General features: G+C 41.9%; 1 protein-coding gene across 1 annotated transcript in view; it reads right to left on the bottom strand.

The window, feature by feature from the left end:
* Positions 1-14663, bottom strand: part of LOC126457437 (apolipoprotein D-like) — a 45107-nt gene that overhangs the window by 27355 nt on the left and 3089 nt on the right. Inside the window, exon 2 of the mRNA XM_050093720.1 lies at positions 1107-1245. Coding sequence (XP_049949677.1) covers positions 1107-1226 — 120 coding nt within the window. The 5' untranslated portion in view covers positions 1227-1245. The remainder of the gene's footprint in view (positions 1-1106; positions 1246-14663) is intronic.

Raw genomic sequence — 14663 nt, 5'->3', positions numbered from 1 at the left:
CATGAGTTATTGAAACCCAAAGGCTTCCACTGCGAGGTTCATCTTCCTTCTGCTATAGCCTTAAACCACCGAAACACCAGAGTCCTTGACAAAACACTGTCTCCGTACGTCTGCCGAAGTTTTGCAAAACTCACCGTTGCACTGTATTCAACTCGGCAGCAAAATCTCTTCGCACACCATTACTCGAAAACAGTGTCACGCATTGTCAAAAAGCACAGAAAAAACCTTATTCACTAAAAAAGCGCTACAGACAACCAACGTGATACAAACCTTTGCTCCGTGTTGGTTTTAGACAAATGTTTTAATCCATAATTTAAAAAAATAATCTAAGTATAAATATGGTAAGGTGAAAAAAGTCTGTAAGAGCATTGCCTGCGAAAGCATATTCCAGGATCGAGACTGGATCCGGTACATGATTTTAATCTGACAAGAAGTTTCAATCATTACTGAATCGAAATACTGCATTCAATCTGATTACATGAACACTGCCATCACAGGTATATTTAATCCAGTTCTCACAGCTGTATCACATGCCAAGAAGCTTCAGTCATGTATTACATCGAAATATTTCATTCACCAAGGCTACATAAACAGCTCCAACACAGCAGGTATCTCTAATGGAGTTCCAATTGTTGTAACATATTTTTAAATTATGTAGTGTGACGTACTAAAAAGGAGAATGATGGATGGATATGATATAAAATACAGTTTCTTACGATTGCAGGCTTTCTTGGCCTATTTCAGCTATGAAATCTTCAGGGGTTATCAGCCGAGTGGCGTCGTCTTCCAGTTGCAACGTTTCAGTGGATTGCGTATCCATCATCTTCAGGCGAAGACTTCGCCTGAAGATGATGGATACGCAATCTATTGAAACGTTCCCACTAGAAGACGACGCCACGCCTGAAGATGATGGATAAGCAATCCATTGAAACGTTGCGGCTAGAAGACGACGCCACTCGGCTGATAACCCGTGAAGATTTCATAACTACAGCTTCTTGTTTGAAGCGTAATGCATTTCAGGTGTCTTTATTGTGAAGTGGATTAAGTCAGGTGGGTTGAGGTACCAATGAATAGCCATCATAGCTAGCGGACCTAGGTGTACTCACAGAAGTCGAGTCGATGTTGGCCATCGCAGTGACGCTGGGGCAGGACCCAATTCCTAGTAGCTGACCCAGCGCTGGAGACGCCAGCACCACAAGCAAGAGCAGTACTGTTCTCAAAGTCATGGCTACCTACAACAACAAACTTAACACAAGAGGAGAGATTATTACCCCGTATATCTATTTCAGTGTGTGACTTCATGAGAAATTAGCCGCATTGTAGTTGGTAGTTTAAGGAAAAGATGCGAAGGCATTAATAGCTACAAAGAACAAATTTCATATTAACAGGAAACTGTACTTAAACTCAGAGGTCAAAAGCGAAAGTATTCAAAAGACTTCATTATGCTCAATATTAACTTTTCGTGAAGTTCCTGAACGTTTTGTGTTACCTTAATACGATGCGTTTAACGTCTCTGTGTACTGTAGCAATTCATCAATAGGGTATGAGTTTCATTGTGACGAACAAATTCACTTCCGTCATCTATCCCATAAAACTTATAACCTGTCTGAGACCTATAATCTTTCAAAGGCCCTGGTCTTCTGATTATTTCTCATTTATATCATATGGACTGGACATTGGTTCTGGAATACCATGAGATTCAGACTTGAAAGGCACTAGCTATTTTCATTTCAAATGCATTTACCCTACTGGCCCTAATTTATTAGCTTCAAATATACCTAAAGTTACATTCTTCTCCTTCATAGTTAGCTAATGACATGTCCATATGAATGAAAATTATTTGCTGCCTCTACATTCCTCACAAAACAAGCATCTCTCCAGTTACTAATTATAGTAAGATAAGTATTTAAAAAGTACCTTTATTAAAGTTAGTCAGTCATTTTCTCTGTAAGAATGTATGAAGAACACCTTAAAGTGTATTATAGACTGTGCGGGTCCCTTCGTTGTTGGACCCGAAATGCTCAGTGTATTGAATACTCTACATATGTCTATTCTGTCGTCTTGACTCTTCCTTTTTCCTCTTCTGCCCCCTGAACTGTCGGATTAACTACTCCGAGAGTCTACCAAATTTTGCATAGACGTAGCAAATTCGCCTCAAGACTTCCTTATTCGCATATTTTGCTTAATGCATCTTTTATTTTCAATTTGTAAGTCTTTGTTTTATTAGCATTTCTCCTTGAAGCGTTATTTCATCAGATGCAAGATTGTTGTATCGTGAGTCCGCATCTCGTGGTCGTGCGGTAGCGTTCTCGCTTCCCACGCCCGGGTTCCCGGGTTCGATTCCCGGCGGGGTCAGGGATTTTCTCTGCCTCGTGATGACTGGGTGTTGTGTGCTGTCCTTAGGTTAGTTAGGTTTAAGTAGTTCTAAGTTCTAGGGGACTGATGACCATAGATGTTAAGTCCCATAGTGCTCAGAGCCATTTGAACCATTTTTTTGTTGTATCGTGCGCGCAACACGCCGATGTAGTCGCACCATAGCGCCGACCTCTGGTACTGTAATTCATTGGATTGTTCATTTAGAGATAGAGAGCGGCGAGGCTGTAATGTAGATTTATATAATTGCTAATAATTTAGATAAAATGTTTGAAGTACTGTTGCCGTAGGAATTATAATTATTTTTTTAAATTTTTTCATATTATTAATGTGTAACTAACTATACGGTTATATTTGTTTGCAAGAGCTATTGAGAAAGCTTTACATTGTGGATCGCGGTTTATACATACTTATACATACAGTAATCTTTACAACTACCATTGTATTAGTTGAAGTACTATCCTTGTACCTGTAGCTCACTACTGCCTAGTGTGTTCGCACACTTCTTCTGTACCCAAACTGATTCTCCTCCAGTCGACTTCCAACACTCGTTCCATTGTGCTGCAGACAATTCATGTTAGTATTCCGCAATCACTATTTATTAAAGTAATAATTTAGTAGTACCGGCACCTTTCAACACCTACTTTCTTCGATATTGAGGTTTTACATTAATCCCAACGGTGTTCCAATAATTCTGCAGAAATGTCATCTGATCCGGGTGCCATGTTTCGATTCAGGTTTTCCAATGATATGTCAAATTCTTCTCGATGTATGGCGTACACATGTGATCTTCATAGACTACGTCTTCCTTTTCTCCAAAGTTTGTCTTTGTATTTCCTGCGAGAACAGAAGTCTCTGGTCCAATAGTATTACGTTAACAACACATCGCACTTTAATGGAAGGGTTCTCACACTATCTCTGATATTTATGTTTTAAATCTTTATCCCCTTTTTCTACAATCTGTAGGGTCTGTGTATATTCGTTCCACCTTTGAGCCGTCGTTTCTTAGTTCTGACTTGTCATCTGTGATTTTGGTCATGCTACAGATGCTTCACTTTCGGTCAAAGGTTCTTCTAATTTTCCTATCGGTGGTATCTACCTTTCGTGTAGTCATGCACGATTCTATCGCTTTACATATCTCTTATAGCCATTCGTCGTATACATCGTCTGTCGGTATCATTTTTAGCTGTCCGTAAGCTCTTTGGCCTACTTCGACTGCTGCATTCTTCTGTATCCCTGACTTCGAATCAGCTAAGGTGTCATGTATCGTTCATATATTTTAAATGAACTTTGTCTTTCTGCGTAGTCGTTGTCCTGTTATCTTCAGAATTTCACCTCTCAAAGCTACCATCTTCTCTTCTGCTGTATTGCTGTTGTAACCGATCATAAGATTAAAATTACCTAAGAACAAAAATATTTTTTATGTTATTCCGACTTTGAAAAGTAATACGCGAGGAATTTTTACAACAAAAGATCGAAAAAATAATATTAAGAGTAACAAGAATAATGATAGTTTAAAAACAAAAGCTCTTTAGCAGTAGTGTAACTTGTCTCTTGACGTCCTCGTCTCTTGTTTTTGCCTGTCTTGTGTATCTTGTCGCTCTTGTGTGTATGAGTACTTTTCAAAGGGTGAACTACACTCCTGGAAATTGAAATAAGAACGCCGTGAATTCATTGTCCCAGGAAGGGGAAACTTTATTGACACATTCCTGGGGTCAGATACATCACATGATCACACTGACAGAACCACAGGCACATAGACACAGGCAACAGAGCATGCACAATGTCGGCACTAGTACAGTGTATATCCACCTTTCGCAGCAATGCAGGCTGCTATTCTCCCATGGAGACGATCGTAGAGATGCTGGATGTAGTCCTGTGGAACGGCTTGCCATGCCATTTCCACCTGGCGCCTCAGATGGACCAGCGTACGTGCTGGACGTGCAGACCGCGTGAGACGACGCTTCATCCAGTCCCAAACATGCTCGATGGGGGACAGATCCGGAGATCTTGCTGGCCAGGGTAGTTGACTTACACCTTCTAGAGCACGTTGGGTGGCACGGGATACATGCGGACGTGCATTGTCCTGTTGGAACAGCAAGTTCCCTTGCCGATCTAGGAATGGTAGAACGATGGGTTCGATGACGGTTTGGATGTACCGTGCACTATTCAGTGTCCCCTCGACGATCACCAGTGGTGTACGGCCAGTGTAGGAGATCGCTCCCCACACCATGATGCCGGGTGTTGGCCCTGTGTGCCTCGGTCGTATGCAGTCCTGATTGTGGCGCTCACCTGCACGGCGCCAAACACGCATACGACCATCATTGGCACCAAGGCAGAAGCGACTCTCATCGCTGAAGACGACACGTCTCCGTTCGTCCCTCCATTCACGCCTGTCGCGACACCACTGGAGGCGGGCTGCACGATGTTGGGGCGTGAGCGGAAGACGGCCTAACGGTGTGCGGGACCGTAGCCCAGCTTCATGGAGACGGTTGCGAATGGTCCTCGCCGACACCCCAGGAGCAACAGTGTCCCTAATTTGCTGGGACGTGGCGGTGCGGTCCCTTACGGCACTGCGTAGGATCCTACGGTCTTGGCGTGCATCCGTGCGTCGCTGCGGTCCGGTCCCAGGTCGACGGGCACGTGCACCTTCCGCCGACCACTGGCGACAACATCGATGTACTGTGGAGACCTCACGCCCCACGTGTTGAGCAATTCGGCGGTACGTCCACCCGGCCTCCCGCATGCCCACTATACGCCCTCGCTCAAAGTCCGTCAACTGCACACACGGTTCACATCCACGCTGTCGCGGTATGCTACCAGTGTTAAAGACTGCGATGGAGCTCCGTATGGCACGGCAAACTGGCTGACACTGACGGCAGCGGTGCACAAATGCTGCGCAGCTAGCGCCATTCGACGGCCAACACCGCGGTTCCTGGTGTGTCCGCTGTGCCGTGCGTGTGATCATTGCTTGTACAGCCCTCTCGCAGTGTCCGGAGCAAGTATGGTGGGTCTGACACACCGGTGTCAATGTGTTCTTTTTTCCATTTCCAGGAGTGTATATATCTAAATGAACGTCGTTTCATTTTTTCATAAAAATTATTCGCTCACATATGACCCCGAGACTTCATTTTTCGTGCTCATAACGTGGACTAGCAATATATTGGCACATGCAACAGGAGACTGAAATCAATACGACAGAGAATAAATATTTAAAACATAAATATCAGCGATAGTTTGAGAACCCTTTCATTAAAGTGCGATGTATTATTAACGTAAAACTATTTGAACAGCAGAGAATCAAGTAAGTAAAAAGACGAGGGCTAATAGAAATCCTTGGGTAACAGAAGAGATACCGAATTTAACTGAAGAAAGGAGAAAGAAAATGCAGTAAATGAAGCAGGCAAAAAGGAATACGAACGTCCCAAAAATGAGATCGACAGGAAGTGCAAAATGGCTAAGCAGGGATGGCTAGAGGACCAATGTAAGAATGTAGAGGCGTATATCAGTAGGGGTGAGATAGATACTGCCTACAGGAAAATTAAAGAGACCTTTGGAGAAAACAGAACCACTTGCTTGAATATCAAGAGCTCAGATGGAAATCCAGTTCTACGCAAAGAAGGGAAAGCAGAAAGGTGAAAGGAGTATATAGAGGGTCTATACAAAGGCGATGTTCTTGAGGACAATATTATGGAAATGGAAGAGGATGTAGATGAAGATGAAATGGGAGATATGATACTGCGCGAAGAGTTTGACAGAGCACTGAAAGGCCTAAGTCGAAACAAGGCCCCGGGAGTAGACAACATTCCATTACAACTAGTGATAGCCTTGGGAGAGCCAACCCTGACAAAACTCTACCATCTGGTGAGCAAGGTGTATGAGGCAGGCGAAATACCCTCAGACTTCCAGAAGAATATAATAATTCCAATCCCAAAGAAAGCAGATGTTGACAGATGTGAAAATTACCGAACTGTCAGTTTAATAAGCCACGGCAGTTTGGATTCCGTGGAAATGTTGGAACACGTGAGGCAATATTGACCCTAAGAAAATTGACCCTTAGAAAATAAATTAAGGAAAGGCAAATCTACGTTTCTTGCATTTTTAGACTTAGAGAAAGCTTTTGACAATGTTGACTGGAATATTCTCTTTCAAACTCTGAAGGTGGCAGGGGTAAAATACAGGGAGCGAAAAGCTATTTACAATTGTACAGAAACCAGATGGCAGTTATAAGTGTCGAGAGGCATGAAAGGGAACCAGTGGTTGGGAAGGGTGTGAGGCAGGGTTGTAGCCTCTCCCCGATGTTATTCAATCTGTATATTGAGCAAGCAGTAAAGGAAAGAAAAGAAAAATTCGGAGTAGGAATTAAAATCCATGGAGGAGAAATAAAAACTCTGAGGTTTGCCGATGACATTGTAATTCTGTCAGAGCCAGCAAAGGACCTGGAAGAGCAACTGAACGGAACGGACAGTGTCTTGTGAGGAGGATATAATATGAACACCAACAAAAGCAAAACGTAGATAATGGAATGTAGTCCAATTATATCAGGTGATGCTGGGGGAATTAAATTAGGAAATGAGACGCTTAAAGTAGTAAATGAGTTTTGCTATTTGGGGAGCAAAATAACTGATGATGGTGGAAGTAGAGAGGATGTAAAATGTAGACTGGCAATGGGAAGAAAAGCGTTTCTGAAGAACAGAAATTTGTTAACATCGAGTATTGATTTAAGTGGCAGGAAGTCTTATCTGAAAGTATTTGTATGGAGTGTAGCCCTGTATGGAAGTGAAACGTGGACGACAAATAGTTTAGACAAAAAGAGACTAGAAGCTTTCGAAATGTTGTGCTACAGAAGAATGCTGAAGATTAGATGGGTAGATCACATAACTAATGAGGAGGTATTTACTAGAACGGGGGAGAAGAGAAATTCGTGGCACGACTTGACTAGAAAAAGGGATCGGTTCGTAGGACATATTCTGAGGCTTCAAGGGATCAGCAATTTAGTATTGGAGGGTAGCGCAGAGGGTAAAAATCGTAGAGGGGAGACCAAGAGAGGAATACACTGAAGAGATTCAGAAGGATGTAGGTTGCAGTAGGTACTGGGAGATGAAGAAGCTTGCACAGGATAGAGTAGCATGGAGAGCTGCATCAAACCAGTCTCTGGACTGAAGACAACAACAACATGGGATCAGAGACTTCTATTCTCACAGGAAATACAACAAGAACGTTTAATCTCCCTGGTCTTACGAACTTTAATTTATTTACATGTGGGTCCGTGTTAATTAAATATTAGGAACTTTTCATAAGAAAGTGACTAACACATTAACAGGGACAGATAAACACAAGTGCCATATATTTTTTATGAGGTTAACCCATAACTGGCACTATACTGCGATAAGAGGACCTTACGCAACCAGTCAGCCCACGTAGCAACAGCAAGGAATAAATTACAAAATCACAAGGTAACATCATACTTCTTCTGTTTCAGTTAGTCGTGGCATAATGCTGCCACTGAAACTCTCAACAATGACTGGTTCATCCAACTTATCCAAGTTTCCTATCTTTATCCAACTTCTTCAGCTTAATATTAATATTTGAACAGATAACTCATGGTCAGAGTCGACACCTACCTTTGAAACTCTAAAATGGCGTTTTGAAATCTCACTCTTTCCACTTCAAAAGCTATCCAGAACCTCCCAGTGTACTCTAGTCTCTTCCACCTATACAATGTTCTAGATTTCTTCCAGCTTGTGTTTTAAACCTTTCTATTGACATTTTTATGTGGAAAAATTTGTACCTTGTTTCTGCAACTTTACAACTAAATAATTAAGGATTACCACTGTTTTTCTATTAAAAATTGTAAGGTGTCAGGCAAATCCAACACCTTCCATGAAAACCCTGACATGATAAGCAAATCCAGTAGTATGTCACATAGCCCCGAATAAATCATGACATTAAATTAACCAAAGTAATACGAGTAACGAGTGAGCAAATGGAATACCACAGACTAACATAAGAATGCCTAAATGCATGTCATACCTTCCCACTGTGAGACAGACGCAGTTCCGAGGGGAGAAACGAGAACAGAAGCCGAGAGCAGAACCGTGTTAAGCGAGAAGGCCCTACGATAAGGGACGGACACCCACTCGCCAGCTAACCGCTACGACCACACCACCCGCAAGTTTTTAGCGTGAGACTTTTTCGCGTCTCTGTTACGTTAGGACCACCCCCCAGCCCATGTTAAAAGCTAGAGCCTTCCAGAAGAACAGTATAGATCTTACGATAACGCTAAAAGGACCACACCAGCTGCAAGTTTTAGAGTGAGACTTTTTCGCGTCTCTGTTACGATGCAAACTTTAAAAACATTGCCCCACCACGAAAAGTATAACGTTTCTCATTGGATTGACAGAATTTTTGTAGACGGAGCTTAAGGTTAACATTGAGACCCTGAATGGTCAAATGAAAACATAGCCAGATAGTTTTTTTAAACCAACTTCGGTAAATTGTAGTAAGGAGAAGTTAGGGGAGAGTTGCTTCCGAGAGGGCGAGCTGGACGGAGCTGCGCTGTCCGTCGCCCCCTGACGAACACCGACAAGGTAATGAACGCACGCGATGCCGCATAACAGCGCATAAAGCTTCACTCAGAACTGCAGAAGTCTCATCTGTTACACCCCTTGTTGCGTAATACTAGTGTCGATCGTCAATTAAAGCTCATGGTGTTCACATTTGCCACTTGAAGTAAAAATCTGAAACGTGATGATTTTTCTGTTATATAGTTATTGAGAAGCGACATCAGCCACCGTAATTTACGACAAGTTAGATAAGTAATTAAAGATAATTGAGGGTCACTGTAGACCATTTTGATAGTTTTCTCTTTTGTGAAACTTAATTTAAACCTAGATTGTAGATGTGATATGGCACAGGTCATCCTGCGATCCACTGTAGAACTTGGAAACCCATTCACGTAATACTCGTTCACATTTTTGTTGAACGCAGTCGGTTTTTACCATCCTGTATTAAAACATTTCCTTTTATCAATAGTGCAATTTATAAACGATGTTTTGTGAGTAGAATAATATTTCCAATGGTAAACTTCACTGCTTTTTCGACGTTATTTTACCAGCTAACTAAAAATAGGAAAGCCTTGAACCCCTTCCACTAAATTTAGTTAGTGTTAAGATTCTTTTACAGGGAGTGCAGTCGAGCTGACGTTGAGATCATTAAATATTTGCTTATATCATCGCTAGTGTCACTGAACTCTTCTGAATTCTACATGTCATGTGTGGTCTGACGTCTCCTTACCAGCAACAGGGCCCAGGTTCAAACTAGTCAATTCTCTAAAAAACACGCTCAGAGCGTCATTGCGTGAAAGTGGTAGGGAGACACGATATAGAACAAACAGACACCACGCAGAATGTTTAGAAAATGTTTAGTACAGTAATACAACCAGGACCGACCTATTCCACCTGCCGACCGGAGTGGCCGTGCGGTTGTAGGCGCTACAGTCTGGAGCCGATCGACCGCTACGGTCGCAGGTTCGAATCCTGCCTCGGGCATGGATGTGTGTGGTGTCCTTAGGTTAGTTAGGTTTAATTAGTTCTAAGTTCTAGGCGACTGATGACCTCAGAAGTTAAGTCGCATAGTGCTCAGAGCCATTTGAACCATTTGAACCTATTCCACCTACGGAGCAAGCTGGCCCTGCAGTTAGGTCAAGTTGGACTACAATATTATATTATTTAATTTAGCCACGCTGTTGATCACTTAATGGGAAATATTTCACTTTTAATGCTTACAATGTTTTTAATTACAAATTTCTACAGCTTTATGACAGAAAGTGATACCATAAATCATGTTATCATTTTATAATAACAGTGTGACAGAAAAGTACATCTAAAATATTTATGTCTTCGCCTGAGTTTTCGATAGGACCTTTCCAGCTCAAAATTCATATAAAAGTCCTTTCACGTCGTTTTTAACAGGTGACCGACATGCCCACCTTCTTACAATTGTGAACTGAAACCATTCATCACCATTATTACTGTCAAAAAATGACTTAAGACACAGGGCATCCTCATCCTGATTTTCTTCGTCATAAAGAACTTTGTCCGGAATGTCTGCTTCCTTTCTGCGCATTATCTGAGGAGTTTTTCATGTGAGTTGGGGCTTGGCCACGGCCTTTTCTTTTTCTTTTTTTTTTGGAAAATAGGTTTTTACGTAGAATATTCGTATTTCTCTTCAAAGTGTTTTCTATTGTTTCTGTGGAGTCTTATTTGTATTGTAATTCATATTTCACAGGAACGTCTTTCAGTATTGCTGAAGTACTTTTCCATTTGATTCTGTTTCTTTTCTTGGTGCCATTTCTTAAATGGTTTGACTTCTTTAGCTGTTGGGAAGCACAATTAGTCATGTGATGTGATGTTTAACTTAACAAGCGCTATAACTGACAGCATAGGCCCTCCACTGTGTTCTTGAGCAGCGGAAGGGCCAACTTCAGCTATTAAACCAAATGCATTAGAAACAGGTTTGTATGTTACGTAAGAAGACACAAAGTCACTATCACTGAAAATGTACCTGTTTAAGGAAGACGTATCTGTCACTTTGAATCCAGCCAGTATGTTTCTAGGCATAATTGCGTTTGGTAGAGCAGTTTTCGCAATGCCTGAGAGGTCGTATATTGTCACTGGTCGTTTGTTTGCTGTCGCCCATGCAATGCATTGAGAGTTTACAAACTTCTTTAAAGAACCGTAAAAAGTTCTATCTACGTGCTGTAATTTGTCGTTGGGGGAGCTGGAAAAGTCAAAAGTGTGACACCACTTTTTTTTTTTTTTTTTTTTTTTGCAATAATGTAAGACTTCAGCATGTCGATGGGAACTATTGTTGTCAGTCATAACCAAACAAGAATGGTCTTTGGAACACCGAACTTGTGGTACTACACTGAAGCGCCAAAGAAACCGGTATATGCATGCATATTCAAATACAGAGATATGTAAACGGGCAGAATACGGTGCTGCGGTCGGCAACGCCTATATAAGACAAGTGTCTGGCGCAGTTGTTAGATCTGTTACTGCTGCTACAATGGCAGGTTATTAAGACTTAAGTGAGTATGAACGTGGTGTTATAGTCGGCGCACGAGGCGTGGGACACAGCATATCTGAGGTAGCGATGAAGTGGGCATTTTCCCGTATGACCATTCTACGAGTATACTATGATTATTAGGAATCCGATTAACACATCAAGTCTCCTCACATCACTGCGGCCGGAAAAAGATCCTGCGAGAACGGCACCAACGCCGACTGAAGAGAATCGTTCAACGAGGCAGAAGTGCAGCCCTTCCGCAAATTGCTGTAGATTTCAATATTGGGCCATCAACGAGTGTCAGCTTGCGAACCATTCAACGACACATCATCGATATGGGTTTTCCTCACTCGTGTACCCTTCATGACTGCACGACACGAAGTTTTACGACTCACATGGTCCTGTCAACACCGACATTGGACTGTTGATGACTGGAAACATGTTGCCTGGCCGGACGAGTCTCGTACCAGATTTTGTCGAGCGGGTGGACGTGTATGGGTATGGAGACAACCTCATAAATCCATGGACTCAGCATGCCAGCAGGGGACTGTTCAAGCTGGTGGAGGCTCTGTAATGGTGTGGGGCGTGTGCAGTTCGAGTGATATGGGACCCTTGATACGTCTAGACGCGACTCTGACAAGTGATACATACGTAAGCATCCTGTCTGATCACCTGCATCCATTCATATCCATTGTGCACTCCGACAGACTTGGGCAATTCCAGCAGGACAATGCGAGACCCTACACGTCCATAATTTCTACAGAGTTGCTCCAGGAACATTCTCCTGTGGTCCACATGAGCATATCTGAAATGCCCTGCAACGTGCTGTTCAGAAGAGATCCTCACTCCCTCGTACTATTGCAATTATATGGACAGCCCTGTAGGTTTCATGGTTTCAGTTCCCTCCAGCACAACTTCAGACTTTAGTCGAGTCCATGCCACGGCGTGTTGCGGTACTTCTGCGTGCTCGCGAAGGCCCTGCACGATATTAGGCAGGCGCACCAGTTTCCTTTGATCTTCGGTGTAAATGTTGCATGTATTTCAAGCTGCTAGTTTCTCTCATCCAGCCTGAGGGATAGGCACCACATTTGCACACAAAGAACCTTACCCGATAAAATGTGGCTACAAGTTAATCCTAAGGGATATGAAAAATTGAAACACACTATTCACAGTTGGAATAAGAGCTAAAGCCATAGTGATAAGTGACTCTCTTTCAGCAGATGTTATCCGTACTATTTTGCATAATCCCCTTCGAGCGACTATTCTATCAGTCCTTTGGACTGTAGCGATTTCTGTTTCACCTACATTGTAGATGTCATTAGGGATTAGCTCAAATCTCTGAATTTGTTGCAGTACTTATCTAAAGATTTTCTAGGAATGTTAATCTCTTTACTCACTGCCCTAAGTGATATTTCATGCTGTTTAATTTTTATCAGTATTAACTTCGTAGTTGCTGCTGGAACATTGCCTCTGGGAGTTGCCTTTCTATAATTTTGAACTGTCTAAAAAGTAATAGAAATATGACTGATTTCGAAGATACGCATTTATTTGATACTTGAAAATATGTGTCCCACGATGTCCCGTGACTAATAATTTCCAATTTACTTTACAATAGTTTTAGTTGAATATATGAGCACTGGCTATGGGTATTAGAAGAAAACAGAAGAAAAAAATCAAACATTGTATAGAGTTATCGGTTTAAAATCAATTCAGGAGACAATTTGCTTACGTAAAAATCAGTTTGGTTATGATCTAGATGTTGATTACATTGGACCTATCGAAGATAGTAAGAGTACTTACAAATAAACAGCGAAGCAGGTTGGCCACCTCATCCGACGTGCCCCTGTTGGAGTGGGCCATTATGCCCAATCACCATATTGGAATCACTTTATATCGTTTACGAAAACGTTTTAAACATGTCCGTCGTATACAGTGTCAAAATAATCGATAGTATATGAACTTTAATCGCTGTACTTATTTGTTTACTAAGGACGTTGTCTTGGCGTATACAACAAAATATCCTGAACAACCAAAATTTACTGTCACTAAGAAGAAAACATAAGACGCGTGACAGTCTTCGTTCGACAATCTAACTGCACTGATGCGTTTGTGGAAAGATGACGGTATTGTTGTCAGCAGTCTCCTTGGTCGGTGGTGTATTCCAACTGCAGTTGAACGAAATAATACCAATATGCCATCGTGCAGTGAGACCTATGTGCCCCGGTCTGCCATTATATGATTTTGTGTTGATAATATTTGCCTCACCAGACTTTACTTTCTCTTCCTCCTGCTATCGTACATTAGTAAATGTCGCTATATATAGCCATAAATTATCAAGTTATCTTTTCAAGTTCTGTATGCCGCCTGCACGATAAAGAACGCTAACAGTTCACACCTCTATGTGGAAGAAGATATATATATATATATTTTTTTTTTCTGATGATCACTGCTTCGTGAGCAGTCCCCACCAGGAGAAGCGCTAATGCAACATTTTACCGCGAAACGTTCTGCCCAAGAGAGGTTGCATAACATCGAAAATATAAGGGCTGTAGTTAATCCTCGATTTCAGCCGTGTTACAGTACCATCACAATTATGTGAAGGTGGTTAACGTTGCAAGACCACATCGGTTAACCATATGGGTAACGAGTATTGGCCCTATAACTACTCAAAATGCTGTTACCCCTCTTCAGGAACCATGTTAGCGTGGCCACTACGCAGATACCACTGTGGTCTGGTTGCACTTACGCTATCTTTGAAGCAATCAAGTTACCCTACAGAGACAAGATCGTCGCTCTCGACACGAGGGGCCACGGAGGGTCTTCGTGGAGACCAGAAGAATAGTTCTGTCACTGATTTACTCATGATAAGTCGCTTTGTTGTACACATTTCTGTCCGTAATAATTATTTCAAGGTCTTACACAGACCAATTGACACGTTAGTCACTAGTGAATACCCCTTTGTTACTACCGTAAATCGCCTTAACATAATACTGTTTCCTTTTTCCCTTCCAAGTATTTACTATTCATTTCAATTTTGTTTATCGCTTTATCACTTAATACACTACCGACCATTAAAACTGCTACACCAAGAAGAAATGCAGATGATAAACAGATATTCATTGGACAAATATATTATACTAGAACTGACATGTGATTACATTTTCACGCAGTTTGGGTGCATAGATCCTGAGAAATCAGTACCCAGAACAACCACCTCTGGC

This window comes from Schistocerca serialis, chromosome 1 (assembly GCF_023864345.2).
Source record: "Schistocerca serialis cubense isolate TAMUIC-IGC-003099 chromosome 1, iqSchSeri2.2, whole genome shotgun sequence".
Classification (NCBI taxonomy): domain Eukaryota; kingdom Metazoa; phylum Arthropoda; class Insecta; order Orthoptera; family Acrididae; genus Schistocerca; species Schistocerca serialis.
Note: the sequence above shows the minus strand (reverse complement) of the source record. Positions and strands in the feature narration are given on the sequence as shown.